The 27,950-nt window shown below is 32.0% G+C and overlaps 1 protein-coding gene across 2 annotated transcripts in view; it reads right to left on the bottom strand.

Moving 5' to 3' along the window:
- LOC125064936 overlaps positions 1-27,950 on the bottom strand; it is a 372,192-nt gene that overhangs the window by 222,423 nt on the left and 121,819 nt on the right. For both annotated transcript variants that reach the window (XM_047672252.1, XM_047672253.1), the window contains exon 3: positions 13,131-13,241. In XM_047672252.1, coding sequence (XP_047528208.1) covers positions 13,131-13,241 — 111 coding nt within the window. The remainder of the gene's footprint in view (positions 1-13,130; positions 13,242-27,950) is intronic.

The raw sequence follows: 27,950 nt of genomic DNA on the forward strand, positions 1-27,950 counted from the left end.
TGGGTCTAGTTTTAGTTAATGACAACCTGATTGATTGATTGATATCAAAATTAAAACCAATTTTCTATTAATTCGTGACATAATGATGGTGTAATGATGGTGTTTATGAGCAGTGGTAACCACTTAACATCATGTGACCATTCGCTCGTTCTATTACAGATCCAACACAGTGTTAATGTTTATCATTTAAAGGCAAATATTATATAAGAATTGAATAGCAAGCTGCTGTATATTCTCGAATATTCTCGAATGAGATTAACAGTGTAAAAAGGATAATTAAACGAGTTTAATATGCATGCAGACCTAACTTTGTGCATCGTCTGCATCCAGATGCAAATCTATGCATTGTCTTGCATTAAAATGTTCCTGAATGTTTTGTGTAATCTACCTACCTGTTATATTTATGTATATATGAACGAAATAGTAATATATTATATATATTCTATATACAATTTTATTATAAAGCGGATTGTATACTACGTAATGAAAGACGTCTTGTTCGAAGCCCAAAATAGTACCCAATGGTACGTTTAAATGTTTGACTTATATTTAATAAAGTTACGCCTTATTATTAGTATTTTTTGACATCTAATATCACCCACTGATCTGATGATGACACACTCACAATATCAGATCAGTGGGCAATCAGTGGCTTGCATGTATAGCGTAGAATTATGTTTTTTTTTTTTGTTGTATTTAATTCTTATAGTTTTCCACTTACTATGTATGTTTGGGTTAGTCTATGTACGTACGATATGCTCGTACATTAACATAGCAAATTTCGTCAAAGGTTATATAAAATAAAAATAACAAATGCACTAGAATTGACGGAACAAACCTTCAAACCATTCGCAAAAAAGAAACTCATAACATCCATTGAAATAGGCGTCATAAAATATTTCTCATAAATGGGATTCCCTACATAAAATAAGCAGCGCCGACGTATGTCCGGTGAGGGCCAATAATCAGTATGAAGAATGTCCGCCATTACTTACAGGAAGTGAATACGGGGGTCCGAATATGGTGTATATAAGGATAATGTTTTTATTACTTTGGTAATAGATAGTGGATTAGTATTTATATATGACCAGCTAACCCATAGCATATAACTTAATAAGTAATTAACTCAGAGATCTTAAACATGAAAATCCTCGTATCCTCTATATCAATGTTGATATATTATCAACTTTACTTGGTTGTCTTTTTTGCTTTGGTGTTAGCCCAGCAGTGGGAAAATTTACAGGCTGTTATACTTATTTAAAGTAAATATGATGTGTCCTTGCAATTGACATATATGACAAATTTTATACGAATCTGTCTAGACGTTTGAATAATGAAGTTTAAAAAATTTTGAAGGTTGAATTCTCAGACTGTCACTACAATCATCATCAAAATTATATCTATAACACATAACAATAAGGATTTTATTATTCATAATAGTTTATAAGTAGTTGTGCAAGAAGCTTCATTAAAAGTATAACCTCGCCTTATCGCCTCCACGTGACAGGAGGTTCAGTTTTTGCCCAGAGGATCGAAATTGCGATTTAACGTTGCATTCTTGCCATCATTCCACGCTATCAAGATTTATATAGTAACTATTTTTAAATCATATTTGTTTACATTTATAGAATTAATATTAATAATTGATATTATTTGAGTTTAATGTGATAAAAATTACAAATTTATCTCCGGAATTAACAACATTTTGTAAGTAGCTATATAATAAAATTTTAACTCAATTATAGTTAGTCTTTAGATATGTTTAGAAAGATTTTCAAATCTGAGAAAGAGTCAAAAAAAATACAGTTGTATATCTTCGCTGGAGTCGATCGTAGTTTTCAAGTTGGTCCGTTTGTTTTAGTGCGTCACTCTATCTAAGCATATACTTAAATGATACAAAAACTTTACAGAATCGATTTTTAAGAGTTGGTTTTATTTACTTTAATACGTTAGACTCGAGGAAAAAAAACTGTCACACAAAGACGGCGAGAAGTATAAGACGTATAAGACGCGACGTAACTTTTCCATTAAGCACAAGCGAGAACCGAATTCATAACCTTTAAGCAGTAACACGGATAACTACACCCACTTTAATGTTGAGTTTATTCACCTTACAAATAAACAGTAAGCTTAATAAAATGTTAAGGGATACTGGGTCTATAGATATAATTAAAATAAATACTTTTTGCTGGTTTCAAAGAAATATATTTCCAAACAGAAAAACCCTTTAGATAGCACTTTGTTATTGGAATAATTATTATTTAAATATCGTCGCAAAACACTTTTATATTAAGGTGAAGTTAAAGAAACCTGTTCCAGCATAAATATTCAGATTTCTGAACATCTTTCTCGCGCCGCCGCAAAAAAATAAACAGCATTTATTAGTGGCAGTCCGGGCGAGAAATGTTCTAGAAAATATATATACTTATGCATTCAGAGGTGAAAAATGTAAACGTTGATATTACGAGGCTCGGTGTTTTTGAATTAAAGAACACTTAACTTTTCCAAAGGCGTTTTAATTTGGAAATAATCCGGAGATTATATTCACGTGACTATTCAAGCGTGTCAGAAGAAAAATGTCTATTAAAAATAATTACTTATTTATTGATAATTATTTTAAGCTGATTCATGAATAGAAGGAAATTGTTTTGAATTCTGTTCATCGTAGTATAATTTTAAAATGACTGATTCGTTGGTCTGTTGACTACTTTATATGGCTGGAGATTTCGACGGTATAATCAAAAATTTATGTAAAACTAACACTTATACGCTAGTCTTAATAATATTTTGATGTATATATTTATTGATATATAAAGTAATATGAGTTCCCAGTTATATATAGGGCACCCAAGTACAACAAATAGAACATTTATGTGGATACTATATTACAATTGTTGCAAATACACGTATTTATCGAATACGATTCCGCACATCAATAGTAGAGGTCATTGACATGTGTTTGGAAATCCAAAACTACAACAATTACTTTGTTTTTGGCCTAATAGTTGGAGAATATAACAATACGATTGCCACCCAAACCCTTAGTTTTTAAATAAGATTCCCAGAAAGGTTGAGGAGCAGGTGCGTCCAACACACCACGAATTTATTGTTCCTCGTCTCTTGGGCTCAGCTTTGATGTCACAGAAATAGCTGCACTCGAATTTTATAGTTTGCGGTTGAATTAACAAGACAATAGACTGAGATAGTAGTTGTAACCGTCTATGTATAAAAGAAATAGGTACACTTATTTAGGCGCGTGAGAAAGTCTAATTCTTCGGCGTTATTAAAAATATTTAAAAATTGCGGCCCAATAATTACAATAAAATATTAATTATTATTTTGGTAAATGAAATTTCTTCATTTTTTATCAATACTATAAACATTGTAAAAAAAGATAAGGTGTGAAGTTGTCTATTTCGAGCGACTTGACACTGACAGTTTAGCGAGCAACTTCATCTTGTAGTTAAATGTCATCATATGCGCGCGCATTTTAAAAATTCACTCTCATTTTTGTTTATTAACGCGCCTAAAGAAGTTTATGTGCACCTATGTTTAATTATTTTACAATATAATCTTTGTTCAAAAAATTAAACAAATTTAATGTCAGATTTAGATTAAAACAAAACTGACCTAAACGATATAGTTTAAAAATATTGTAAAGTAGTTCTTCTATCCATTTAAATATATACGTAAATCATACTTAAAAAGAGCATTATGCTGCCTTTGTGAGCCCGTCTGTGTGGGTACCACTCACCCATCATATATTCTACCACCAAACAACAATGTCTTTCCGGGTGGCTTGACCTATCTGCTGGCGTGCCGCAGGGTGGCATCCTTTCTCCTATTATTTTTTCTATTTTTATAAATTTTCTTACTTATAACATCGACTGTTCTTACCATTTCTACGCCGATGATCTGCAACTCTATATTCATACTAAGTTGGAGGATATCGATTCAGCTGTAAATAAAATTAATCAAAACCTTACTTACATATATAACTGGTCTAATAAATATGGTATCATGGTAAATCCAGCTAAGTGTCAGGCGATCATTGTTGGTAGTTCGCGTATCATTTCCAAGTGCGATATTTCTTCTTTGCCAAATATCGTGTTTAATAACAATATCATACCTTACTCTCAAAATGTTAAAGATCTCGGACTGCACATTGATTCAACTTTGAGCTGGAAGGTGCATATTAATGAAGTTAGTCGCTCGGTTACCGCCACCTTAAGGTGTCTCAATAGATTAAGAAATTTTCTCCCTATTAAAACCAAAGTTTTGCTAGTGCAAGCCCTTATATATCCGATCATCGATTACGCTGATGTGTGTTATGTCGATCTCAATGAATTTTTTTTTAAACAAACTCGATCGCCTCATAAATAATTCCCTGCGTTTCATCTTCTGCCTTCGAAAATTCGACCACATTTCCCACTGTCGAGCCGAACTCAAATGGCTCCCTATCCGCCAACGCAGAGATTTACGGCTACTGTGTTCTCTTTTTTCTATTCTTTTTGACCCGCTTTCCCCTGATTACTTAAAGGATAAATTCAAATTTCTTTCTGACAATCACGATCGACAGCTACGCTCTATTGATTCTCTCCTTCTCTCTTTTCCCAGTCACTTCTCTGGTTTCCTAACTAACGCTTTCTCCGTCCAAGCTGTCAGATTATGGAATAAACTTCCGGTAGAAATTAGAAAGGCTTCTACTAAGGCATTGTTCAAGCGTCGTTTACAGGATCATCTTATTAAAAACCTCTCTTAAGTTTCTCCTTCTTTCTCTCACTACGCTCTGTTTTTAAAATTTCTATTATGTCTCTGTTAATTATAAATGTGTATTCTCATGCATATATATAATATTTTATCTATGTTTCTGTTTCATTATTATTATTATTATAGTATTTATTGTAAAATTTATTGTTACCGCCTTCATGACTTTCTGTTTGGCCTAAAGGTTGACTGGTAGAGAATGCCTTCAGGCATTGAGTCCGCCTTTTGTTCCAACTTTTGTTGTTGGTCAATAAAGTTTTTTAAATTAAATTAAATTAAACAATACTTAGTATTGTTGTGTTCCAGTTTCAAGGGTAAGAGAACCAGTGTAACTAAAACGACACAACATTTTATTTCCCATTTTTATTTATTTATTTATTTTTATTTTTATTTATTTATTGAATAAGGCTTACCAACTAGAGTACATACACAAATACAATTAGCAAAATAACATTACATATTTTCTTTTTGTATATAACTCTAAATTAAAGGCATGCACAACATTTTATAACAATAATAAATTTTACTAGCAACACACTATTATTTTTTTTATATAAGTTTAAATATTAAAAGATATTTACTACACGCTCTGCTAAAATAGTAATATTAGATAAATATATATATATTTTTATAAATAAAAAGTAAAACACTACATGACTTTTTAAAATTGTACATTTTATTAGAGAAAATATCTATATCAGGATACTTGCTAAAGATTTCGTTATAGTTTCTTAAAATTTTGTTTAACGGCGAGTTTTGCCCGAATTTATTGTGTCTTAAATAAATGTAAAATGGCTGATAATTATTTAATCGCGCGGAACAGCGTGCAATTTGCAGTAGGTAGGTAGCGCTTGGGCCATGTAAGGAATGCCTAAAATTTCTTATAGCGTCAATATCTACGGGCAGTGGTGACCCTTACCACCAAGTGGTCACTTTTACCCGATGGCTTACCAAAAATGTTTACATTATTAACCCAGTATACACATATTCACCGCTACAGTAAAATTAATTATGACAAACAGATAATCATAAGATATATTTGTTAATATGATATCCTGCCCTTGTATCATATAACTCATTAAGCTCAAACAATTACAAGGCGTAAGATGATGTAGGAGATAATATCTTACGCACTCGCCATTTAAACGACAAAATTTACTAAATGCAAGATTATTAAGTACAAAATGTTATAATGTATTTGGTCAATAGAGTCTCTTGAGCAGAAATCTTGGAGCTTTTTCCACTACAGATGTAATGTGACAGGATTTCATCATACGCATGAAGGTATTCTCGAGATTTCCAGTTTTCATCCACAACACCTCGATAATTCGAACAACACAACAGCGCGATTTTAAAGGCTATTTTTCCTCGCACAACCACTCCGTGGAACCAGCTTTTGTTAGTTATTTGAACCGATGTCACTTTAAAAATATCAAGGCATAAATCTAGCTGCCACCGTGCACGATGTGAATTACAAACACAAACTAAGCAAATAAGAACTCTTGCTAGGATTTGAACCGAAAACATTTAGTAAGATTCATATATTTTAGACTATATCGGAAAGAACTCGGTTCTAGTTAAATCAGCGTTTATTTCACCCAGTGCGTACACGGAAGAGACAAGCATATTAAGATCTTGTCAGTTAGGGACGGGTCATCTCGCGTCGCCTAATTGAATCTTCTAAGTTTGATTAGAAAGGGATGTTACGATTATTGCCCCACTTGATTACTTTAGTCAAATAGCATCCGTACTAATGGTCGATTTGGATAAACTTTAACTGTAACTGTGAAAATAGTTTGTACCGGTCTCGTTTCTTTGTAATTCCCTTTCTTTCTAACAACTTTTAAAGTATTTTTATTCGTCAAAGCTTTAGTTAACAAGTACGAGTAGCATCGAATGGACTTCAATTTTTCTTTTAAATATATATAAATATTTTGTTCATGACCAAGTCCTTATGCATTTAGACTTTCTAATAATCGAATATAAGGGTATGAAACGAACAAAATAAAATAGAATAAAGACATCCCACTCCTCTTTTGGGCACTGTAAATATGTTTCTCTAAGTAAAAATACCTTAGCACGGCATTAAGGAAGCTGAAATAGCCATTAAATATTATTACAAAATAATGCAAAACACCCAATTAACGAACACAGGTGTGACATTGATGGAATCAAAACAAACCAGACGTTTGCAAATATTTAGGTGAGGAGCAAAGTGCTGGACGTCATCCAAGAATACTTTAGTTTTGTCAGTTCAAACAAAATTAATACTTAATGTCACCGCATACAACTTAAATTAACAGTCATTCGAAACCAACTTACGACTTTTTCTTAAAAAATAACTCAAAACATCATCCAATGCAATCTAAACTTAATCTCAATAGCGATAAAGATACATTTTCTGCAATAGTAACTAAATGCAATATCAGTGATATAGTAAAAGCAATATGAAGAGCAAAACATCCGGCTCGGAGGACCATCTAATCGCATCGGTCACGCACATTCCTGCGCGCGCGCCGCCTTTGACGCATACCGCGTGGGTAATTAGGATCCAGGATTGATTCATTTCCTTCGGATATTTGTTACGGGTAATGCTCTACGGTATCAAAGGGTAATGCAAGACATTTGTTTATCATTATGTTACTTCTGGCTTATAAAGATAGCGTATCATGTTTCAATTAATTCAATAATTTATAAACTAACTTTATGATATAATTTCATACTTTTAACTGGATATACTATAAACTGGGTGGTTTTTTTTAATAATTTTTTTTAATCGAAATTCTTAAAAATATATATATTTTAAACATTCCCAATTCTCCCATAATATTAAATATAATATTATAAACTTTTAAAGATTTTTTCTACGTCACCACAAATCTATATCACGTTTGACCATTAAAAGTGCAGACTGAATTACACCTTTACACCCTGACCATTCCACACATTACATTTTTAACATTCCCAGTCCACCTTTTCTTATTAAAGGTCGCATGTCTAGACGAATCTATGGCGATTGGAATTTTAATTAGTACGTTAGTACGTGCGCTTACAGGCGATATATTTAACATACCTTTGATTAAGTATTAGTAAGATAAATACACCAAGCTATTTTTTTATCTCTTTTGTTACTAATAAATTTAATTAAAAAAAAAATACCGGAGAGTTACTTGACAATTTTAATTTTTCACCCGGATTAAAACGTTAAAAAACCGGACTTGCTATTAAATAGCAAAGCGCAACACTAGTTTTTTTATAGTTATAGGGTTAATTTATTTTCAAAATGCAAATGACTTAATTATTTTACAAAAATCTTAAAACCGATTTCAACTTATACATTTTTAATAAGGCAAAAATACTTTAAAATACATATTGTCATAAAAATATAAAACACTTCTTTAATAAACGTCTGACCGAAGATCACACATCCACAATAAATTTAGAATCGCAAAACCATTAAGATAAGTTAACAAGTAAATAAACTTAAAGCTAATCTCCAAACTTGAGACGTACGTGGAATATAAGTGAAGTTTAAACTTTGAACATACATCTTATGAGAGCGTTAAGTTCGAGGTAGCATTTACTACGTTCGCTTCACGTAAGATGGAAATTAAAATGACCTATTTTTTATTTGATGCGAGATGGTCGAGTACCTGATACGTCTGGATTTAAATTCGGTCAGAGCACAATTGCAGAATTCATTGCTTAATAAATTGTGTCTCTCTGAATGTAAAGATCGTGATGAAATCTTCAGCAGACGGATGAAATTCTGCCACTTTTTACAATATCCATCAACGCACATTAAGCACACATATAAATTTCAAAAAAGCACCGTATAAAATCAGCGGTGAAATGAAATTTGCCAGTGTAATTTACTTCGTTTCAAAAGCTATGAAAAACTGGGTAAAATTTCCTAACTTTGAATAATTATGTCAACTTCTGGTAACATTAATATATACTTTTTTTAAGTAAGCTGCGCTATGTATAAATAACGAGAGTTATACATAACGCTTACAGTAAATTAAATACTAATGGTATATAATGTAGATTTAGTAATTATAAATATATTATATGCTATTCTCATATTATATTTGGAGCATGATTTCCTAATACAACAATTCCTTGTATCGTAATATATTAAAAAAAAGAGCGCGCGATCGCCTATCATAGAGGCTTAAGTGAGATTTTTTGGCGCGAAGTTTTGTCGCTTCGAATATACAATTATAGGCTTTTGGCTGTTTTAGTAGCTTCTGTTATTCGTTATTATTAATTCAAATTAATTTATTTAATGATAAGCAAGTTATCATCTCGAATTATAGAGTCAGATAATTGCTTGAATATTCTTTTTAAATAAGTAATTTTCATTTTTGATCCGTAATAGTATGTTATAATACATATATATATATATATATTATGTAGTATATAGCTATCATCGAAAGCAGTGCACATACTATAAGCGATCTCTTGCAGATGTCTGCGGCGGACGGAACACCGAACGCTTATAACTCAAACAGTCTGGCGTTGGTCAGACTTGTTTACTAAGACGTTTGAGCCCTGAGGCGGACACTGTCTTCACACTAAGCTGTAGACAGGATGACTATGACAATTGTAATAAAGTTTGCTAGACAGATTTATATACGAACATCATTACAGATAAATTTATACTAATGAACGAGAACTTAACCAACGTATATAAAACTTAAGCGAAATGAGGCAACGGGTTTCTGAGAATGTTTTAGTAAATCAAATCGAATGCATTTTATTCGATAAAACTTTACAATAAAGATGTTTTGAATCGACAATATTTCATATTTCAACTGTACCACCGTGTCCGAATGCTTCCTCTAGCGAGAAGGAACGGCAAGAAACTCGTAAGGCTCTTAGATAAACAGACTGATTAGCATTGATATTAGAACTCACATTTTTTAGAACTCACGGAACTTTTTGTTCTTAATCAGTGTGTTATTTATCCAAAAAGTATTTAATGATATTACATAAATAGCTTCGTTTCGTAGTATAGAATACAACTGACATAACAAGCATAAATAACATGTTCTTGTAATACATTTATAAAACATATAAAGCATATACATCTTAACCGGTGATTTCGGGTTTAAACCCAGGCAGGCACCACTGAATTTTCATGTGCTTAATTTGTGTTTATAATTCATCTCGCGCTCGGCGGTGAAGGAAAACATCGCGAGGAATCCTGCATGTGTCTAATTTCAACGAAATTCTGCCACATGTGTATTCCACCAACCCGCATTGGAGCAGCGTGGTGGAATGTGCTCCAAACCATCTCCTCAAGGGAGAGGAGGCCTTTAGCCCAGCAGTGGGAATACACTATTCAATATTTACAGGCTGCTGATGCTAATGCTAATAATAATAATTATAAGCTATATAATCTCGAAATATAATAATCTATGGAAATCAAAGTACTAACTGGCTCTGAGATAATTTAGTCAAAGTATTTCTTTTTATCAATTCTACGCATTATTACGGATTTTCTTGCCGGATCTCCTCGTACTTTTTTCTGTGGAGGTACAGGTCCTTTCATAACGATTCTAAAGGGCTCATAATACTTTAGCAAAGTATACATTTGCACAGCGTGTATTAAAGTTCTTAAACTTTATACCTTTGGATTTATATTTTTTTAATAAAATACGTACGAGCGAGAAGTTCGTTAACTTCAATTATTGTAATTAGATATATCTATCGATAAACGAAATAAACATTTATATAACATTGCTAATATTTTCTGTTATCGATTTAATACCACACAGAAGTGATAATATTTCTGCTTTATAGCGAACGTACAGCGCAAAAATTACAGATAGGTGGAAACGAATTTTCCTTTCCCGGTCTGGCTGATCAAACCCGTCGGGAGTTCGATTGTCGGCGGAAAATTGATTGGAAACTCTTTCATTGTTTTGCGTACGACTGCCGAAAATTAACCAGATTTTCTTTTTGACTTTTTGTTGTTTTTGATTCGTTAGAAATTTCATACAATAGTTTCGAAAACCTTTTTCGGAGAAATTATTATTTGTTCAATATATAATATTTCTTGATAAAGTTCTTTATAATTCAGACGGCTCCATTGATTAGATGTCGGCGAAATATCTAATGATCTTCCGTTTCGCTCTAACCCATTCAATTTTCCTCTGCAATGTTGAGTAGAGAATACCTTCTAGCCTTCTTAAAAAACTTGAGCGATGAAGATGTTTTATAAGCCAGACGATCAAATATACCACATGAAAGTAATTTTTTTTTACATACATCCACCAGGTAGGTAAATGACTCCACTCCACCTGATGGTACGTGGTAGTGGAGTCCAAACGCGAAGACGACCAGTATAGGCACCGAGTATAATCTGCACTAGTCGTTCTTGACTTGACTGCCCGCAAGATGCCTCTTCACGCTCCCCATTACATTGTCAATTGTGCTTTGTGTCTGTAATTACACTGGCTTACTTACCATTAAAACCAGATCACAGCAATATAAATCTATACTAATATTATAAATGCGAAAGTATCTCTTCACGCGAAAAGCGCTAAACCAATTTAAGTGATTGGCAACTTTTTAAGGGGTAAAATGAGGGGTGACATTTGGTGTCTTACAGGTAAACTTATATAAATATCGTGCAGGTAAAGCCACGTGTTCAGCTAGTAATGTATAAATGAAAGAATATTTCATAATTTCTTTGAACACTATTAAGACCCTGAAACTTTCCGCTTCATCTCACAACAGACCCGAGTTCTTATTGTTTTTGAATTTCAATGATTTTAAACTTTACCGGTAGTTTAGTATTTTTTGTTGTTTTTCTTGCGATTCTTTTCTGAATATGAACAGAAAAACTTTTTAATAGATATATCTTATAACGAATAGAACATGAAATTTCATTTGTCGTTATTCATTTTAATGAAAAGGTAAAATAACAGCCTGTTTACATCCCACTGCTGGGCTAAGACCTCTTAGTTGGAGAAGGTATTGAGCTTATTCCACATGTGGCAGAATTTCATTGAAAAAAAATCATGTTTTGACAGTTGAGCTCGAGATTAATTATAAACACAAATTAAGCATATTAAATTCAGTGATGATGTCTGGTTTTGAACTCGCTCATCGATTAAGATGCACAAGTTCTAACCACTTGGCTACCTCGGCTCATATTTTATGTCAAACATCAAAAGTTGTTTACATTAAAGCGTAGAGTATAATTTAATTAATATTAACGTTTTAAACAATTGAGCGCTTTAAAGCGATTTACTGAAAGTAAAAAATTGTACGATATTTTTCTTTTATACTAAAATTAAAACCTAAACGTAACCTAAGGTATTTTCAAAAGACAAAGACGCTCACGATGTGCGTATACTATAAACTGAATTTAATATAATTTATACTTGTATATAAGTACTCATTAAAAAAAAAGATATAAGTAGGCGGACGGGCAAATGAGTCTAATGGTAAGTGATCACCATCACCAAGCCCACATATATTACTATGGGAAGAAATATTAACCATTCCTTACATCGCCAGCGCACCACCATGTGAACTAATATATTCTGTCCCTTGTAGAATATCTGATGAGTTGGTGGTAACACCCAAACGGACTTACACAAAGCTCACCACCAAGTAAATAAACCGCTCCTTAAAATTTTCACAGGTACATTACCTTGGGTGAGCATAATGGCGTCTCCCAGTAATTGTTTCAATTTGAAAGGTAATATCAAACAAAGGGTAGGATTATACACCCCGTCAGTAAACAAAGAATCAATCAAGCCTTACTTAAATCTCTGTAGAATCTTATAATGTAAACAATTTTAATAATGGTTCCAGTTAAAATTGTCTGAATTTACTGATTGTAATAGAAAATTGGTCTGCGTTTATTATTTTAATAAAACCGTTATTAAGCGTACTATTTTAATGGTATCCTCTGAAACTTCTGTCGTATCTTCGGAGATATTTTTATCATTGTCGATATAAGTTAAGTACATACTGATTTTTATTGCATCGTGACACGATGGCGTTACTTTTTAATTTGTTAGTGTTATTATGAAAATGTATTGAAATATTATTTTTTTAATTAATTCTTGTGCAAATAAAATTTCGAATATTTTTATTAAAAACAGAAGCAATACATTTAATTATTGATAGTTAAAGTAAGACTGGCCGCTGATTCTGAAAAAATAATACTCTGACTTGAGAAGAACCAGCGAAACGAAAATTGAACCACCGTCAAAATGGCGTCAATTAAACTGGCGCCTCCATTGTTCAGTAGTAATAGAGGGTATAGTTACATGACGTGATTATAATTCTGCCGTCAATAGACTAGATGTTTCTGTGTGCTAATTAATATTTAATTTTACCTTTATAAGTTTGTTCTGCAGCTTCGTGACAGCCATACGCTCGCGTTGGGTTCGTCGTTTTTCTTCTTCCAACTGATCCTCCAACTGTTTTATACGTTTTTCAAGAAGTTCCTGTATAACAGAAATAAAAATAATATTAATATTACGAAATATTCTCTCAAAGTTTTAGAGTTACAGAACATTCAACGTCTTCATTAATTTGGTGAAGTACATTTATGTTTAGTTTTATTATTATATACTTTTACGGTAAAGTCTGGAATTATATTTTTAACATAAATCTCAATAATACGTAGACAAGTTTTCTTAATAAATCTTTCTGATGGAAAATAATATGGTTGAAGTTAACTGTCGCTGCTATGTTTCTTATAGTTTTAATAAGTTACTTAGACGTAGTCACTAAAATTTAATTATTTTAATATCGATGAATTCATTTTAAGTTAGTCTCTCAAACATTGGAAATTAAAATAACGAGTAATAATGCCTAATACTTTGTTCGTTAATTTTCCAAAAAATGTTAGCAAGGAAATGTGTTAGCTGATGGTTAATGATCATTTATGGCTACGGACTCTATTATAAGAAGAAAACATAAATGGTCTACCAACCACAGGACCTAAGATATGTTGTTATTATATCCGTTAATAATCTGTACAAATTAATGCTGTTTGTCTATTGAATAACTGTATATATGTATATATTTTTATGGCATTGATTGGCGGACGAGCATATGGGCCACCTGATGGTAAATGGTCACCACCGCCCATAGACAAATGCACTGTAAGAAATATTAACTATTCCTTACATCACCTATGCGCAACCAACCTTGGGAACTAAGATGTTATGTCCCTTGTGTCTGTGATTACACCGGCTCACTCAGCCTTCTAACCGGAACACAACAATACAGAGTACTGTTATTTGGCGTTAGAATATCTGATGAGTGGGTGGTACCTACCCAGCCGGGCTTATTTTTATTTTAGATTTTCGTTGTGTTCACATAATAAATACATCTCATCACATTCCATCTCATACTCCTTTGTCAAATAAGATTAGGAAATTGTAGGATTTGCAAACGGATGTTACGTTTGCAGCCTGTCAAAAGGATTTACTTCATTTCATTGAGTTGAGGAAATTATGTTATTAACAACTCACGAGACGTCCTTAGAACACAATGACATAAGCGAAATCTATATCAATAAATAAAATCTATCTATCTCATATCATGTTCTAACATACATGAAAATATTTTAAAATATAAATTAACATACAGTTACTTAATATATAATACATGTGATATATTATATAAAGGTGAAGAGTATATATATATATGTCACGATTTAACATCACGCTATAGCCCAGGGCGGCGAAAAAGCGACATTAAAAGTTGGTAGACGCTCGCGGAACCGCCTCTATAAAAATAAAATCATTGTTATCTTTGTGAACACTAATTGTCTGTTTCCTTATTTATAATGAAAATGAGGTTTTTCCTAAATCAACTTATTAAATTTTTTTATATACATATGTATTGTGTATTTCGAGCCAGTGATGTCGTATAAAGATAAATTTACACAACTTTGTGACCGTGTCTATACGCACAATTTAATCATTCCCTATAATTTTAAACGTCATAATATGGAGTCGCTATTAACATTCAGTGGATGTCGTATAATTAATTGTTGAACCTAGCGGCTCATTAACAAACGACGAATCCGAACAAAGGCCTGCCCTTAAAACTTTACAAATAAATTAACGGATTTGAGACTCTATATCATTGTAATAAGGATGTTTTGATTTAATTTATTAATAGATGAAAACAAAGACGCTGAATTTTAACACAGAGTAGATCCAAATGAAACACTTTTTATAAAAAAAATTACTTTCTTTGAAATCATTATAAGCGCGATACGTTTGTATATGTAACGTTTTAAAATGGAAGCTTTAAGACTCAAAATAGGGTTACTGTTTTTTATATTTAGTTAAAAGGTCTTAAACGTTTAACACTATTTAAGTTTAAACCTTTGAATTTGTACAAATTACTTTTTTTATAACATTGGTAAACATGATCGTAAATGGTCACCAGCCCATAGACACTGGCGTTATAAGAACCATTCCTTACATCGAAATGAACCACTAACCATAGGAACTGAGTCACGTTTTGACGGCTCACTTACCCTTCAAACTGAAACACTAAAGTATTGCTGTTTGGTAGTAGAATATATAAAGGTACCTACCGAAAGGGACAAAGCCCTATCACCAGGTAAGTGAGCATCACCTATGAATAAGTCTGTTAGAATAAGTCCTTACTATTGAATTCTTGAGTATTTCTTGATATTAACCATTAAATTACTGAAGTCTGTGTGCGAGTCTAAGAAAAAATATATGAACAAAACCAATATTAAGCTATTAAAGTATTTTTAACTATTAATATTTCATTGGAAGTCACGACAGATAAAAAATATTTAACATTTAAAAAATATCAAACAGCCATATATTAGCTGTAGTTCTTTATCTTTCTAATTTATAATCTGTGACACAAACTTGGTCGACCTCTGGCGCCACAGGACGCATGCGTTATAAATAATAGCTGTATGCGAGAAGGGGATGAAATCTTTTGGAAATGTCGCTGAATTAATGGCCATAGTTATTAGATATTGATATGGAAGACGTATTCTCACTTCCCTTTATCATATATCAGGAGATTACCTCCGAACATTGTGCTCAATAAATTTCTTTCGTATCTATGTTATGGTTCTAAAAAGTAATGAACTTTGTTTTGTTTTCTTCATTACAATCAAAGTAATTTTGTTCGATACAGCAGAGGTATTCTGTAAACTCACAATAAAACATGATCTATATCTATACTTGGTGGTAGGGCTTTGTACAAGCTCGTCTGGGTAGGTACCACCCATTGATCAGATATTCTACCGCCATACAGCAGTACTCAGTATTGTTTTATTTCGGTTTGAAGGGTGAGTGAGCCAGTGTAACTACAGGCACATGGAATATAACATCTTAGTTCCCAAGGTTGTTGGCGCATTGGCGATGTAAAAGATGGCAAATATTTCTTACGACAACATTGTCTATGGGCGATAGTGGCCACTTACCATCAGGTGACCCATTGCCTCATTCGCAAAATTATTTTATTTAAAATAAAAATTGTCGTGCAATATCAAAATGTGATATGCGTCATTTACTGTAATGATTATAAAATGTATTGGAGACTCGTATCAAAATGGCGTATCAACGTGTATCGGTTATCAACATTTCATGCGAAAAGCGAAGAGAATTCTTACAGAATCGCACTGCTGTTTGTTATATGCACATCGTTTTCTCATACCGTTTTTAAAACATCTTGGGCGCAGACTTGCCTGGGTGGATACCACCATGTCGCCAAACAGTATGACTGTGTTTCGGTTTCATCGTGAGTGAGCTAGCGTAATTAAAAACGTAATCGACATGATACTTTAGATCTCATCTTTGATAGCGCATTTCGTGTATCGAAATCATCAGGACGTAAAGATACTTTTAAATATTCACAATGCGAGTGTCTGGTGTCTTGTGATCTATTAACATCTGAAAGAACATTTCCTTGTCCAATAACAAAATCTAAATAGATATATAAAATTAAAATATTATTTATAAAAACAACGTGCGGTTTTATAAAACAATGGTTACGTTAATAAAACTTTATTTCGGGATGTGAACATTAAAGGTGCGGTCAAAAAATTGTATTTCATATTCGAAAGACCATGCGAATGAATTCGCAAACAAGTACGAGGTTGTAATATTATTCAAGAAAAAATAATAACGTACGGTTTTATAAAACAATGTTTACGTTAACAAAACTTTATTTCGGGATGTGAACATTAAAGGTGCGGTCAAAAAATTGTTCATTTCATATTCGACCATTTTTCATATAAGACCATGCGAATGAATCCGCAAACGAGTTCGAGGTTGTCTGTCAAACGCGTGTCAAACGCATAACACGTTCTACAGAATACCATTTGAAACTACACATCGTGCTGAAAAAGTAGCGAATCCTCACCATGTGATTGTTTTTTGTTTATATTTTCAATAACAGCGTTACGAGTATCTTAAACACGCAAAACAATATTCAAGTTGACTTTAACATCTTTGAATTCTAATTTTCCATGCTTCACTTCATGACACAGCTTAAGTCCGCCTAAGTAGGTGCCGCTCGCGCATTACATATCCGTCAAAAAATAACACTCAGTATTGTTTTGTTCGTCCGTGAGTGAGCCAGTGCCACACTGTTCAACTAGGTATAAGAGACATGACATATTAGTTACGAAGGTTTGTGGTGCATTGGTGTATTGGCACCAATATAAATGGGTGTTGGTGTACACTTACCACTATAGGCCCATTTGCTCGTCCAGATACATATTATACATAAAAACAACCTTCTAAGACCGGGATGTAGATTGTATTGCGTAAAACCAACTTAAATAATCTCAGTAGTTATTCTTTATAACTTATTAAATTATATAAGCGTGTTAATCATATACAATCACATATATATTTGGCATCAAAATCAAGGAATATGAACTCTACGGATCTCTATTTTCCCTATTTATTACATACGGATATAAATTCATGAGTACGTTATGTTTGCAATAATTATACGGATAACTTGTAGTATAACATGAGAAATCATAGATCGTTTTATGAAGTAAATAAAACTACATTATCCTTGATCGTGATTAAAGACTCTAAACTAAAGGACAACGTTAAAAATTGCACAGGCATTTAAGTTAAAGTTTATTTAATAGTAATTAAATGACTTGAAGTTCTTTGGAAAAGTTTCCCTAAGCTTGACAAAGTAAACTAGAACGACCATTAAGTTCAGCGTTCAAGTGTAAAAAATAACGTTAAAAGAAATAAATAACATTAAAACGGTGCAGCTCTAATTGCTAATGGAGTACGTATTATAATATTCATCTCAAATAATGATCATTATTTTAACATAGTATATTGTTTCTTTTGGTTGTTTATTTTCTTTGTTCTTTATAATAAAAAAAAAAAAAAAGAAAATAATTTTTCTTTTTTTTTTTCGTTGTAGTAGTAAGGTAGTGTATGACGAAGATGATACCACTGGTTTTTGCGGGTTTTTTTACCTTCGATACTAGTGAGTTAGATATCTTCACACTTCAAGTGAGAGGGAAGCATAAATGTGTTTTCTAACAAAAAAAAAACGTATTTATTAAGATTCTTTTTTTAAATCTACACCACGAGCTGTATTCCAATAAATAAAGTTTTGGAATATTTGAAGTCACTACTTTTTCTGGTATCTTAACCTTAAATGTAGAAATATATTTTATTTATAATAAATATCAGTGACGTATTTAAAAAAATGTTTCAACTTATATAGGTAGACTATTCGGATTAATTAAAGCCTGTAATCATATAACTATTCTCCGAATGAGTATACTGCAGGAATCGTCAACAACGCCCCTCGCCGGCCCTCCATAATTTTTCATCCGCTCGATAAATTCATTCCCGACCCAACCGAGATGTCAGCCAGAAAGAGACGATTCACTCTTTATCCAAATTTATAAATTACTAACCCGCCCGTGTCGCTCGGATAAATTAAACTTGAGCAATGATTTCTTTATGAATTAATGTAAATAAATTGTACCTATTAAAACATAGAACCCATTCTATTCGAGGCCTAAACTCATAAGTCAGGGGATGATTGCGTAAAATGCAAAAATCTCTCTCAAATAACTTTTATTTTAATATTAATTAAAACTTTATTTATTCTGGATGAAAGATTAAATCACTTACAAAAATTACTACTTTTATACAAAACTTGGCCTCTATCTGACCTCTGTGAGCTCAAAAGGTTGCTCAGGAAAATAGCTTTTAAAAGGAAAGTTTGGAAGCGAGAACCATAAAAAGGTTTTTAAAAAAGTATTTATAGAGTTCCATCACCCGAGTTACAGGCCGATCTATAAAATGCAGGAATCGTCAACATTTTTCGCTTCAACTCATCCCGAGGCATCATATTTCACCCTCTCGAGATGCCAACTATAAAAAAGTCGAAACGATTCGGTCCGTATTCCTCCGTCATTTAAATATAGTTGTCCTGGATTATTAAGTTCGTTACAAATTGTGTTGCAATTATTTTGTGACTCCTGAAAAGTGATCATTACTTTTATGGCAAAATATTTTAAATTATCATTCTTTTATGAAGACTATTGTTCTCTGAAAATTCCACTATACTCACGATTAATAATTAAAAAAAATCTTTGCGAAAACATATCTAAATTTCCATGATTTTTCTTCTTAGACAAACAGACGATCTCAAGATATCGGTTTCTCTTTCTATTTTTATATAGATAACAATATGCAATTGTAATATTATTTTCGATTGAAATATTGAATAATTTAAAGAGATTATCTACTTCGATTTCGAGAAAATTAAAAATTCCTCTTTAATGCGCATATATTTAAAAAAAAAAATTAAATAGATTTATCATTTTATCCATTACTGATCTTTTATATAGAACTAAAAGTACACAAACAAATATTTCCATTTCGTCCTCCGAGTCGGTGGAATTAGATGACCGCCCGCTTCACAAATCTGAGCCCATTTTTATTGTTCGCCATTGTCACTGCTTCTGTCCATTTGTCTACGTGACGAAGGCTCTATTGTATCGAGAATTTCGCCATGGTACGGATATATCAATTAGGGAGTTCCAGTTGTAGAAAAACTTTATATTTGTAAATAATAAATAAAAATACGCAATCATTTTTATCGTTAGTTGAGAATAATTGACTTGCAAATGAGAATTAATAAAAAATACAAATTAGAAAAAAAACGAGTCGTTACGTTACAATGCTATAGCAATGTATCATTGACTAATTAAACCAAGTCCACATAACACAATTTTATTGTAGGCAATTATTTTCTGGTAACGGGTTAAATATAAAAGGATTTTATATAGAGATATGTTTGTACCTTTTTATAATTTATAACTTGTTAATTTATCAACCCAATTTATTTTAGTGTACGTCTTTAACAACATCTCTAAGCTAATATTACTGGACACTTCAAACAACAGTCTCGAACTAATCAAACATACGAAACAGACAAATTACAAACATACAAATTTAATGTGGGCTAGTAAATTAAATACACTCGTCCCACATCACCGGCCCATGAATGGTTGACAACAACTGACGGCACCGACCACTCCCGTCGGACAATGGAGGATTAACCCGACGAATTAAACGAGGCCCCGTGAAACCTTAGCGGCGTTCTGTGTGGATTAAGAAGTAAGCGTACTCCGGGCTTAATATAACGAATCAGAAAAGGTTATTATCACCTGGAAATTTATTCTTCAAGGCATTGAAGTGAGAAAGACAAGAAACGTCACAACATTTTTTTTTTAAATAAACTTTTAAGGCTGTATTTCTATAATCGAAATGTGGATGAATATTGAAAGTAAAATTTTAAATACCCGTTAGGTTAAGTAAACATTGTTTACAAGAGCGAGAAGTAAGATAGATGTAGAGAAAGAGAAAGAGAGCTATATACTTAAAAGTTTTACTTCTATCAACGTGCACGGTGACGCACGTGCAATTGTTTCATTTTTAATATTAACAATGAGCTTGTAAATTCAATCATGATATATAGAGCATTATTAAAGAAATAATAAGATTTATGAAACCCTTAATTAAATAATTTTGCCCTCCGTCATTGCTACTTAGTATTAACCTTTTAAAATATGTTCAGATTTTGATTATCTATCAAATCATGAAGGCTTCACAAGTCGTAGGTAAATCTGAATCATAGCATATCTTCAATACATGAAGAACTATTTACCAAGCCTCTAAGCCTCGTTCCTATCTCAGCAGAACACGCCTTAACCCTAGGGCTTGAAGTATAACATTTTCAGGTGTTCTTGTTTCTTATGACTGTCATTGCCATGACGTCCCGCTATCGCTTATGATTTAATGGTAAACAAATTTGAAGTCACCCTCTTTCATCCATCATTAGCGGACAAAGGCTAATCTAAAGCGGAGAGTACTTCATCACGGGAGATCGGCACGATAATTAACACGAGATTACAAAGATATATTAATATGTTAGAGACCTAGTTGTTGCCCGCGGCAACGCTCGCGTTCTAGGGGTTAGAGAATGATGATATTCCTTGGTTTTCAAGCTTGCTTCATTATCATACCAAATTTCATCAAATTCGGTTTAGGAGTTTTGGATGTGAAAAAGCAACAGACGGACAGAGTTATTTTAGCATTTATTATTTTAGTGTAGATTAGTGACTAATAATATGTTGCTACCGTTCATTATTATTAGTAATTATTAATAACGGTGATCCTAATATATATTGTAAATGAGATTGTGTGTTTCCAAAGTTCGGCTTTAATGTTGTACTATCGATTATCGCGAAATGCTTTTAAATCTTATATAAATCGTATATTTTATTTATTAAATTTTATTTTATTAAAGCGAGTCTTTTATGTGTGTGTAATAGCTTTTATCTTTGTGATATATGTACATATATGTATAAAAGAGTTTCCAGGACTCATTATAAATCTGTATGTCTATATACATAGTAAAAAAACATAATGTCCTAGCCTTGACTATAACAGAAACTATATACAAAAATGATTTTAGGCAAAAGTTACATACCAACATTATTCTATATGTAAATATCATAATATTATTATATCACATCGTATTTTATTATATACCAACTGACATTCTACGAGCCGAGACGTATTATTTAATAGATCAAGTGACCTCTTAATCTGAAGTCCCAATAAGAGAGTAGAGATGTGTGTTTGTGTGTGTTGAACAACACATGATTGAAATAGAGAGCTCTTTAAGATTGATCGCCTCATTTTGGCTACTAGTTTTATTTAGAATCAGGATAGTTTGACACTGTTGTAAAGGTGATTTTTTATTTTTTCCTATTCCATGATTGGAGTTCCACTTTTGAATTTTCCAGTACGTTTCAATTATAATTAATTACATATGTGGAGGTGAAATTAGAACTATTCTTCTTAAACCTTCTTTTGCTGAACTGTAAGATACTTTTTATTATATTTTTCTTTTACAATCAAATCTTTAAGGACGTTTTTTATTAATATCTTTTATATTTGCTTCGGTTTGCTTTAGTTGGTGGCTGCATTTTATATATTGCCTATTCTGCTTTATATATTGTATATCGTACCGCCAAACAACATTACTCAAATTATATTCTTGTGTTCCGGTTGGAAGAGAGAGAGAAACAATATAACTACTGTCACAAGTTGCATAACATTTTGTTAATGTAAGAAATGATTATTCTTTCAACGCCAATGTGTATGAACAGCGATGACAGGTAACCCCTTATAGGTGATCCAATTGACGGGTAATTTTATATATTTATTGTCTTGTTATATTTTTGTTGGCAAATGAGTCTTATTGTTTTGTTTTTTTTTTGTATATAGACAGGTAGGACTCGTTATATATAATTTTAAATTTGACGAATTTATTGTTTTTAAGCATCAAAGACTATAAATAGTAATTGAGCAAGATCAACAGCATCACAGACTCATTTTCACCGCCATCGATAGTCTACATAAAACAATATCGCTACGTCACACAATATCGATTCCGTTCCGGTCCGGTTCGTACCCCTTTGTAAACGAGCTAGTTTTATCAAAATACGCAAATAAATGAATACATTTTAAACAAATTGTGTTGCGATTTAAGGCTAAATGTAATATTGTTTTTCAGTTTAAAAGTTCGTTAAAAGTTTAATGCGTCGGCACCAGTCGTTCGAACCGATTCCACTGTTTTGTGCTGAACGTGAATGGAAATCACGGTTTAATTGAATTTAAAAAGTTAAACGTTCATCCCTTTTTAACACGACTGCGTTAAAAAAAGTATTTAGTTTTTACGGTTTGTGTATCGAATGATGCCCCTTTTTATTGTTATTTTATACAACAGTTAAGACGTAATATTCGAATTTTCGAATTTTCTGTCGCTTTTAGTTTGAACGTTCGAGTTTTATGGGTTGGTTATCAGGTATTAGGCGTAGAAAAAGGTATGTCTTTCCTTGAAATTTAAGATTTCTTTAAAGCTAATAATAAATGAATTTCAAATTCGATTCAGTGGTTTTCCCGTCAAAGAGCGACAGACAGATAGACAGAGTTACTTTCGCGTTTATAATACATATTATTATTGTATTAATTTTCGTGTTTGTTAAAGATACGTGTAGTTATGTTATAGACACAAATATTAAATGTAAAATGAAATAGTCGAGATGCGTCGAAAGCATTCCTTTTTTAAAAATTGAATTCGAGTATACAATAAATATTATTAAAATTAATTTGAATTTATTGAATGAAATTCCAAAATTGAAATAATAACGACACATGAGCACATGAACGACCTATGAAATGTTTACAGTTATATTATTTTCGTGATGCAAAATTTCCCTTTTCTCGATACAAGTAGAAATCTCACTCAACAGAAACTTTTTTTCCATTTATTTCTTCGTAAGCAGTCCCCTTGTCCCTTATTTTCCATTTGGCTATTGGGCGTGTCAGGGTCTGATTGATGTATCCTAACCCTTTAGATGGCTCTTTAGGGCTATGCGATTGTTGTTAACAGCAAAATAGGGTTTGAAACTAATAATGATACTAATGCCATTTTAATAATGTTCAGTTGGAGAGAATTAGAAAAATATATCAAAAGTAATCTATTCATTATAGAAGGTATTATTTATTTATCGATTCATGTTTATTTTAATCTACAATTCAATAGAGAAAGTTAATAGGTAACAATATTAAAGATAATAGTTTAAAAAAAAAAAACAAGTATTTATATAAGCCAGTAGCTGTACCGTTAATATTTAAAAAAAGGTCTGAAGTACACATAAAACCTTTGAATAAAAAACGAGGTTCCATCTTTTAGGTCTTATATAAATTCAATCACATTTTAAGCTACCGTCAGCTGGACTTGGTATATGAAAAAATTAAATGCTCATTCCATTTTCTAGAAATACCGATGTGGTTTCGAAGATTAAAGAGAATGTGAGTTACAGACCGGTTTTTAATTTTTTTTTTTCTCTTTCTTGCAGTCATTTTCGCTTCGTCTGAAAACAAAGAAAGTACGTGTCTACTCCAGTATCGTTTACCACTACGATGGAGATACATTTGTTAAGACCCACCTGCGCTGTGATCTAAGAACATCAGAGAATGGAAATGACATGTACCCGAAATTTATTTTTTATGTATTTTTTTGTAATTAATATATTTTCTATATCTTATAGTTATTTAATATGAAAATCATGAATAATATTCATTTATTTTATTTATTCTTTTAAAATACACTAAACATACACATAGATCAAACCAAGTATTCATTTTCGAATTCGATTTAGATAAAATCCTTTGGATCCAAAAATTAATCAAAGCTACATATTTCCAATATTAAATCGTAAGTCTTATTTTATATTTTCAACATAAATTCCACTAGGGGGCGCTTTGCAGAGTCTGGGTGGTGTGTGGATGACGTTTTTACTCATGTACGTCCACACAATGTCGTCCGATGACGTAGACTTCAATACATTTCTGACCAAATATCCTACAAAGTAACTTTTAAAGAATTATGTATTAACATTAAGTCCTTAAATACATACAAATATGAATTAAAAAAAAAGGTTACTATATAAATCTCGACCGCGTGAAATAGTGACAAAAATCTAGCATTGATTTGAATCGCAATTCCGATCCTCCTGGCAAAAAATGAGCCTGCCCTCCTGTCACCAGTGGAGGCACTAAGGCAAGGTGTTATACTTTTAATGACGCATTTTGCACTACTCCTACAAACCTTATTATTTATTATATTGTCTATTAACTAATTTGTTATTTAAAATACAGTAATATAGATATTATTTTATAAATATTTTGCTCGTAATTTTAATGCCAATTTTTATTAAGTCACTTTCAGTTAAGTCCTTGTTCTATATCTATGTTCCTGGCTAAGACAAATGATGCTCATACAACATCTATTCTCCTTTACATTGCATTATGACTCTTATTTAAAGGGCAATAAGCATCAACAATGTCGCCTTCTTTCACCAACAAAATATCTAAGTTTACATACAAATTTGTGTAGTTCTATCCCCATATAAAACGGTTTGCACTCGTGTTCCTTTGTACCGAATGTATGTTATGAATTGTGAACACGCTAGATTTCTTTGGAGTTTATATTTTAATGGCTAAACCAAAAGATAAACAAGTACGCAGTTTAAAATATTTGTCTTTCTTTTCAATGAAATATTTCAAACTAATTTTAAAGTAGAGTTACGTGTCTTGTTTCCCTTCTAGCGGTTTTTTTCAAAGTGTAAATTTTAATGTATTTTTTTTAACTTTGAACAAGACGTAATTTAAATTATTTGCCTATGTGTGCGTAGATGAATTAATTACGTTTTTTCATTTATTTATATACGATAGTAACATTATGATGTAAAGTCTAAATTAAATAATAAAATAATTCTTAAGATTGAGACAGCAGGGCTCAATAAGGTTTAAGTCCGGACAAACATCTCTGAATATTCATATGCTTAAGTTGTGTTTATTGGTGAAGTAATACATCGTGAAGAAAGCTGCTTGTATCGGATGAAATTATGGCACATGTTTAAGTTTGACTCGTGTACCCACCAACCCTCATTAGTGCAGCGTGGTGTTTTAAGCTCCAAAAACTACACCACAAAAAGCCTTAGCCCAACAGTGTCACATTACATTTTTTTTAGCATAGTAAACATCCAATTGTATATAGTACATATATTTTTTAACAATTCTTATAATTCTATCAATTCAAATAGCAACAAAGCTACATTAAGTGATATTAATGATTCTCTATTAAGGTTTATTACTGCGCATCATTACGATAATAAACCTTATTTTATACTGTATAGAGATTAAATTCGTGTAGATATTTCAAGACAATTTTTTCGAGACATTGTATTTTCTTATTAAGATGATTTGGACTAGAGGATGTAATGATAGCATATTGATGTCTATACTGATATAATAAAGCAAATATTGTTTGTTTGTATGTACATGTATAACCTCTGGAACTAATCATCCAATTCTAAAAATGATTTCACTGATAGAAAGCTACATAATTCCTAAGTGATATAAGGCATGAATTATATTTATATCAGATCATTTTCTGTATTAATAAATTATAACGATGACCAAAATCGACCATGATATGACTTGAAAATTATTAAAATAATAAGTATTGGATAGGTTTAAACGTTTCTTATCGACATTCGTACTGTTAGCCCGAGAATTGAAATTCACTTAAACAAAATCTTTCATTAAAAGTAATTTATTTAATGGATTACACACATAAAATAAAAGTCGGACACCCGCTCTTTTCGCGATATGAAAGTAGACTGACTGTCAATCAAGTAGCGTCATATTGAGCTACTTATTAAATATACAGGAGGAATGCTTATGCAGTATTTACCCCTACATACTAGTACAGTGCACCAAATGACGGGCTGTTTTCTGCGACTTTATCTATGAATGAATAATTCTTTTTTTTTTTATGGCATAGGTGGCAAACGAGCAGGGGTCTCACAGTGACTACCACCGCCCATGGACATCTGAAACACCGGGAGGCTTGCAGGTGCGTTGCCGGCCTTTCAGGAAAGAGTACGCTCTTTTCTTAAAGGTTCCCAAGTCGTATCGGTTCGGAAAAACCGCCGGCGAAAGCTGGTTCCACAGAGTGGTTGTGCGAGGCAGAAAATGTCTTAAAAATCGCGCTGTTGTGGATTTTAATGTTGATCTACTGTCAAAAGGATTATAAAAAAGATTAAGTCTCACACGATTAATGGCAAAAAATAAATCTTTTAAATCTAATCAACATTATTGATTAAACGTCTAATGCCAGTTTCTATCATTCACGTCAAACATGTTGAAAACGCTGATTTCGCTAATATTATTACTGACACAAGATACATTAGGATTTAGATCCCATGATTGGTGTATTAATCATTCAATAATAACATTATTATAAAGTATATATTGACAGACGTATAAACATCAGACACTTAATACAATCACAACGTGGTAAATGCTACATTGTTCGTTACAAGGCCTCGTCTAGTCTCGAAGGAGTTAGTTTGAAGCATACCACGCTGCTCCAGTGCGAAATGGTACCACACATTTAATACATTTATATCCAACACTATTATATAATTAGTACCTCGAAACGGAATGAATTACAAAAACAAATTAAACACAATTAGATTCCATACCGCCTGTTAAGATTTACCTTTTCTAAATGACGTGTTAAAAAATTATATATATTATTGATTTGATTATATCATACCTTAACATAGCCGCCATGTCTATTGCCGTAATATAGATCGGTCTGTCTGCTAAACATATTTAATACACTTTCACATAATATATTTAGCGTCACATATCTATCACATCACTCGAACACTTTAATTAAATTCGTGTCGATGAATAGAAATAGGCCAAATGCATCACTACACAAACAATATGCTTAGCGAATCATTTAAATTCCAACGCACAAATCACACGCGTTTTTAGCTAATTGAAAAATAAACAATTAAAAAATTTGATGTTGATACAGTTTTTAACATCTGTTTATAATTTATACGCAAAATTTTTAAACGTAATATTTTGATATGCAGCTATGAATAGTTCATAATTATCATTCAAATTATATTACAATAAAACATTTATAATTGTTGATTTCAAAACACTCGTCGACCGACTTAGTAAAATCCACGGACTAACTCTTAT

Source organism: Vanessa atalanta, chromosome 6, assembly GCF_905147765.1.
Source record: "Vanessa atalanta chromosome 6, ilVanAtal1.2, whole genome shotgun sequence".
NCBI lineage: Eukaryota > Metazoa > Arthropoda > Insecta > Lepidoptera > Nymphalidae > Vanessa > Vanessa atalanta.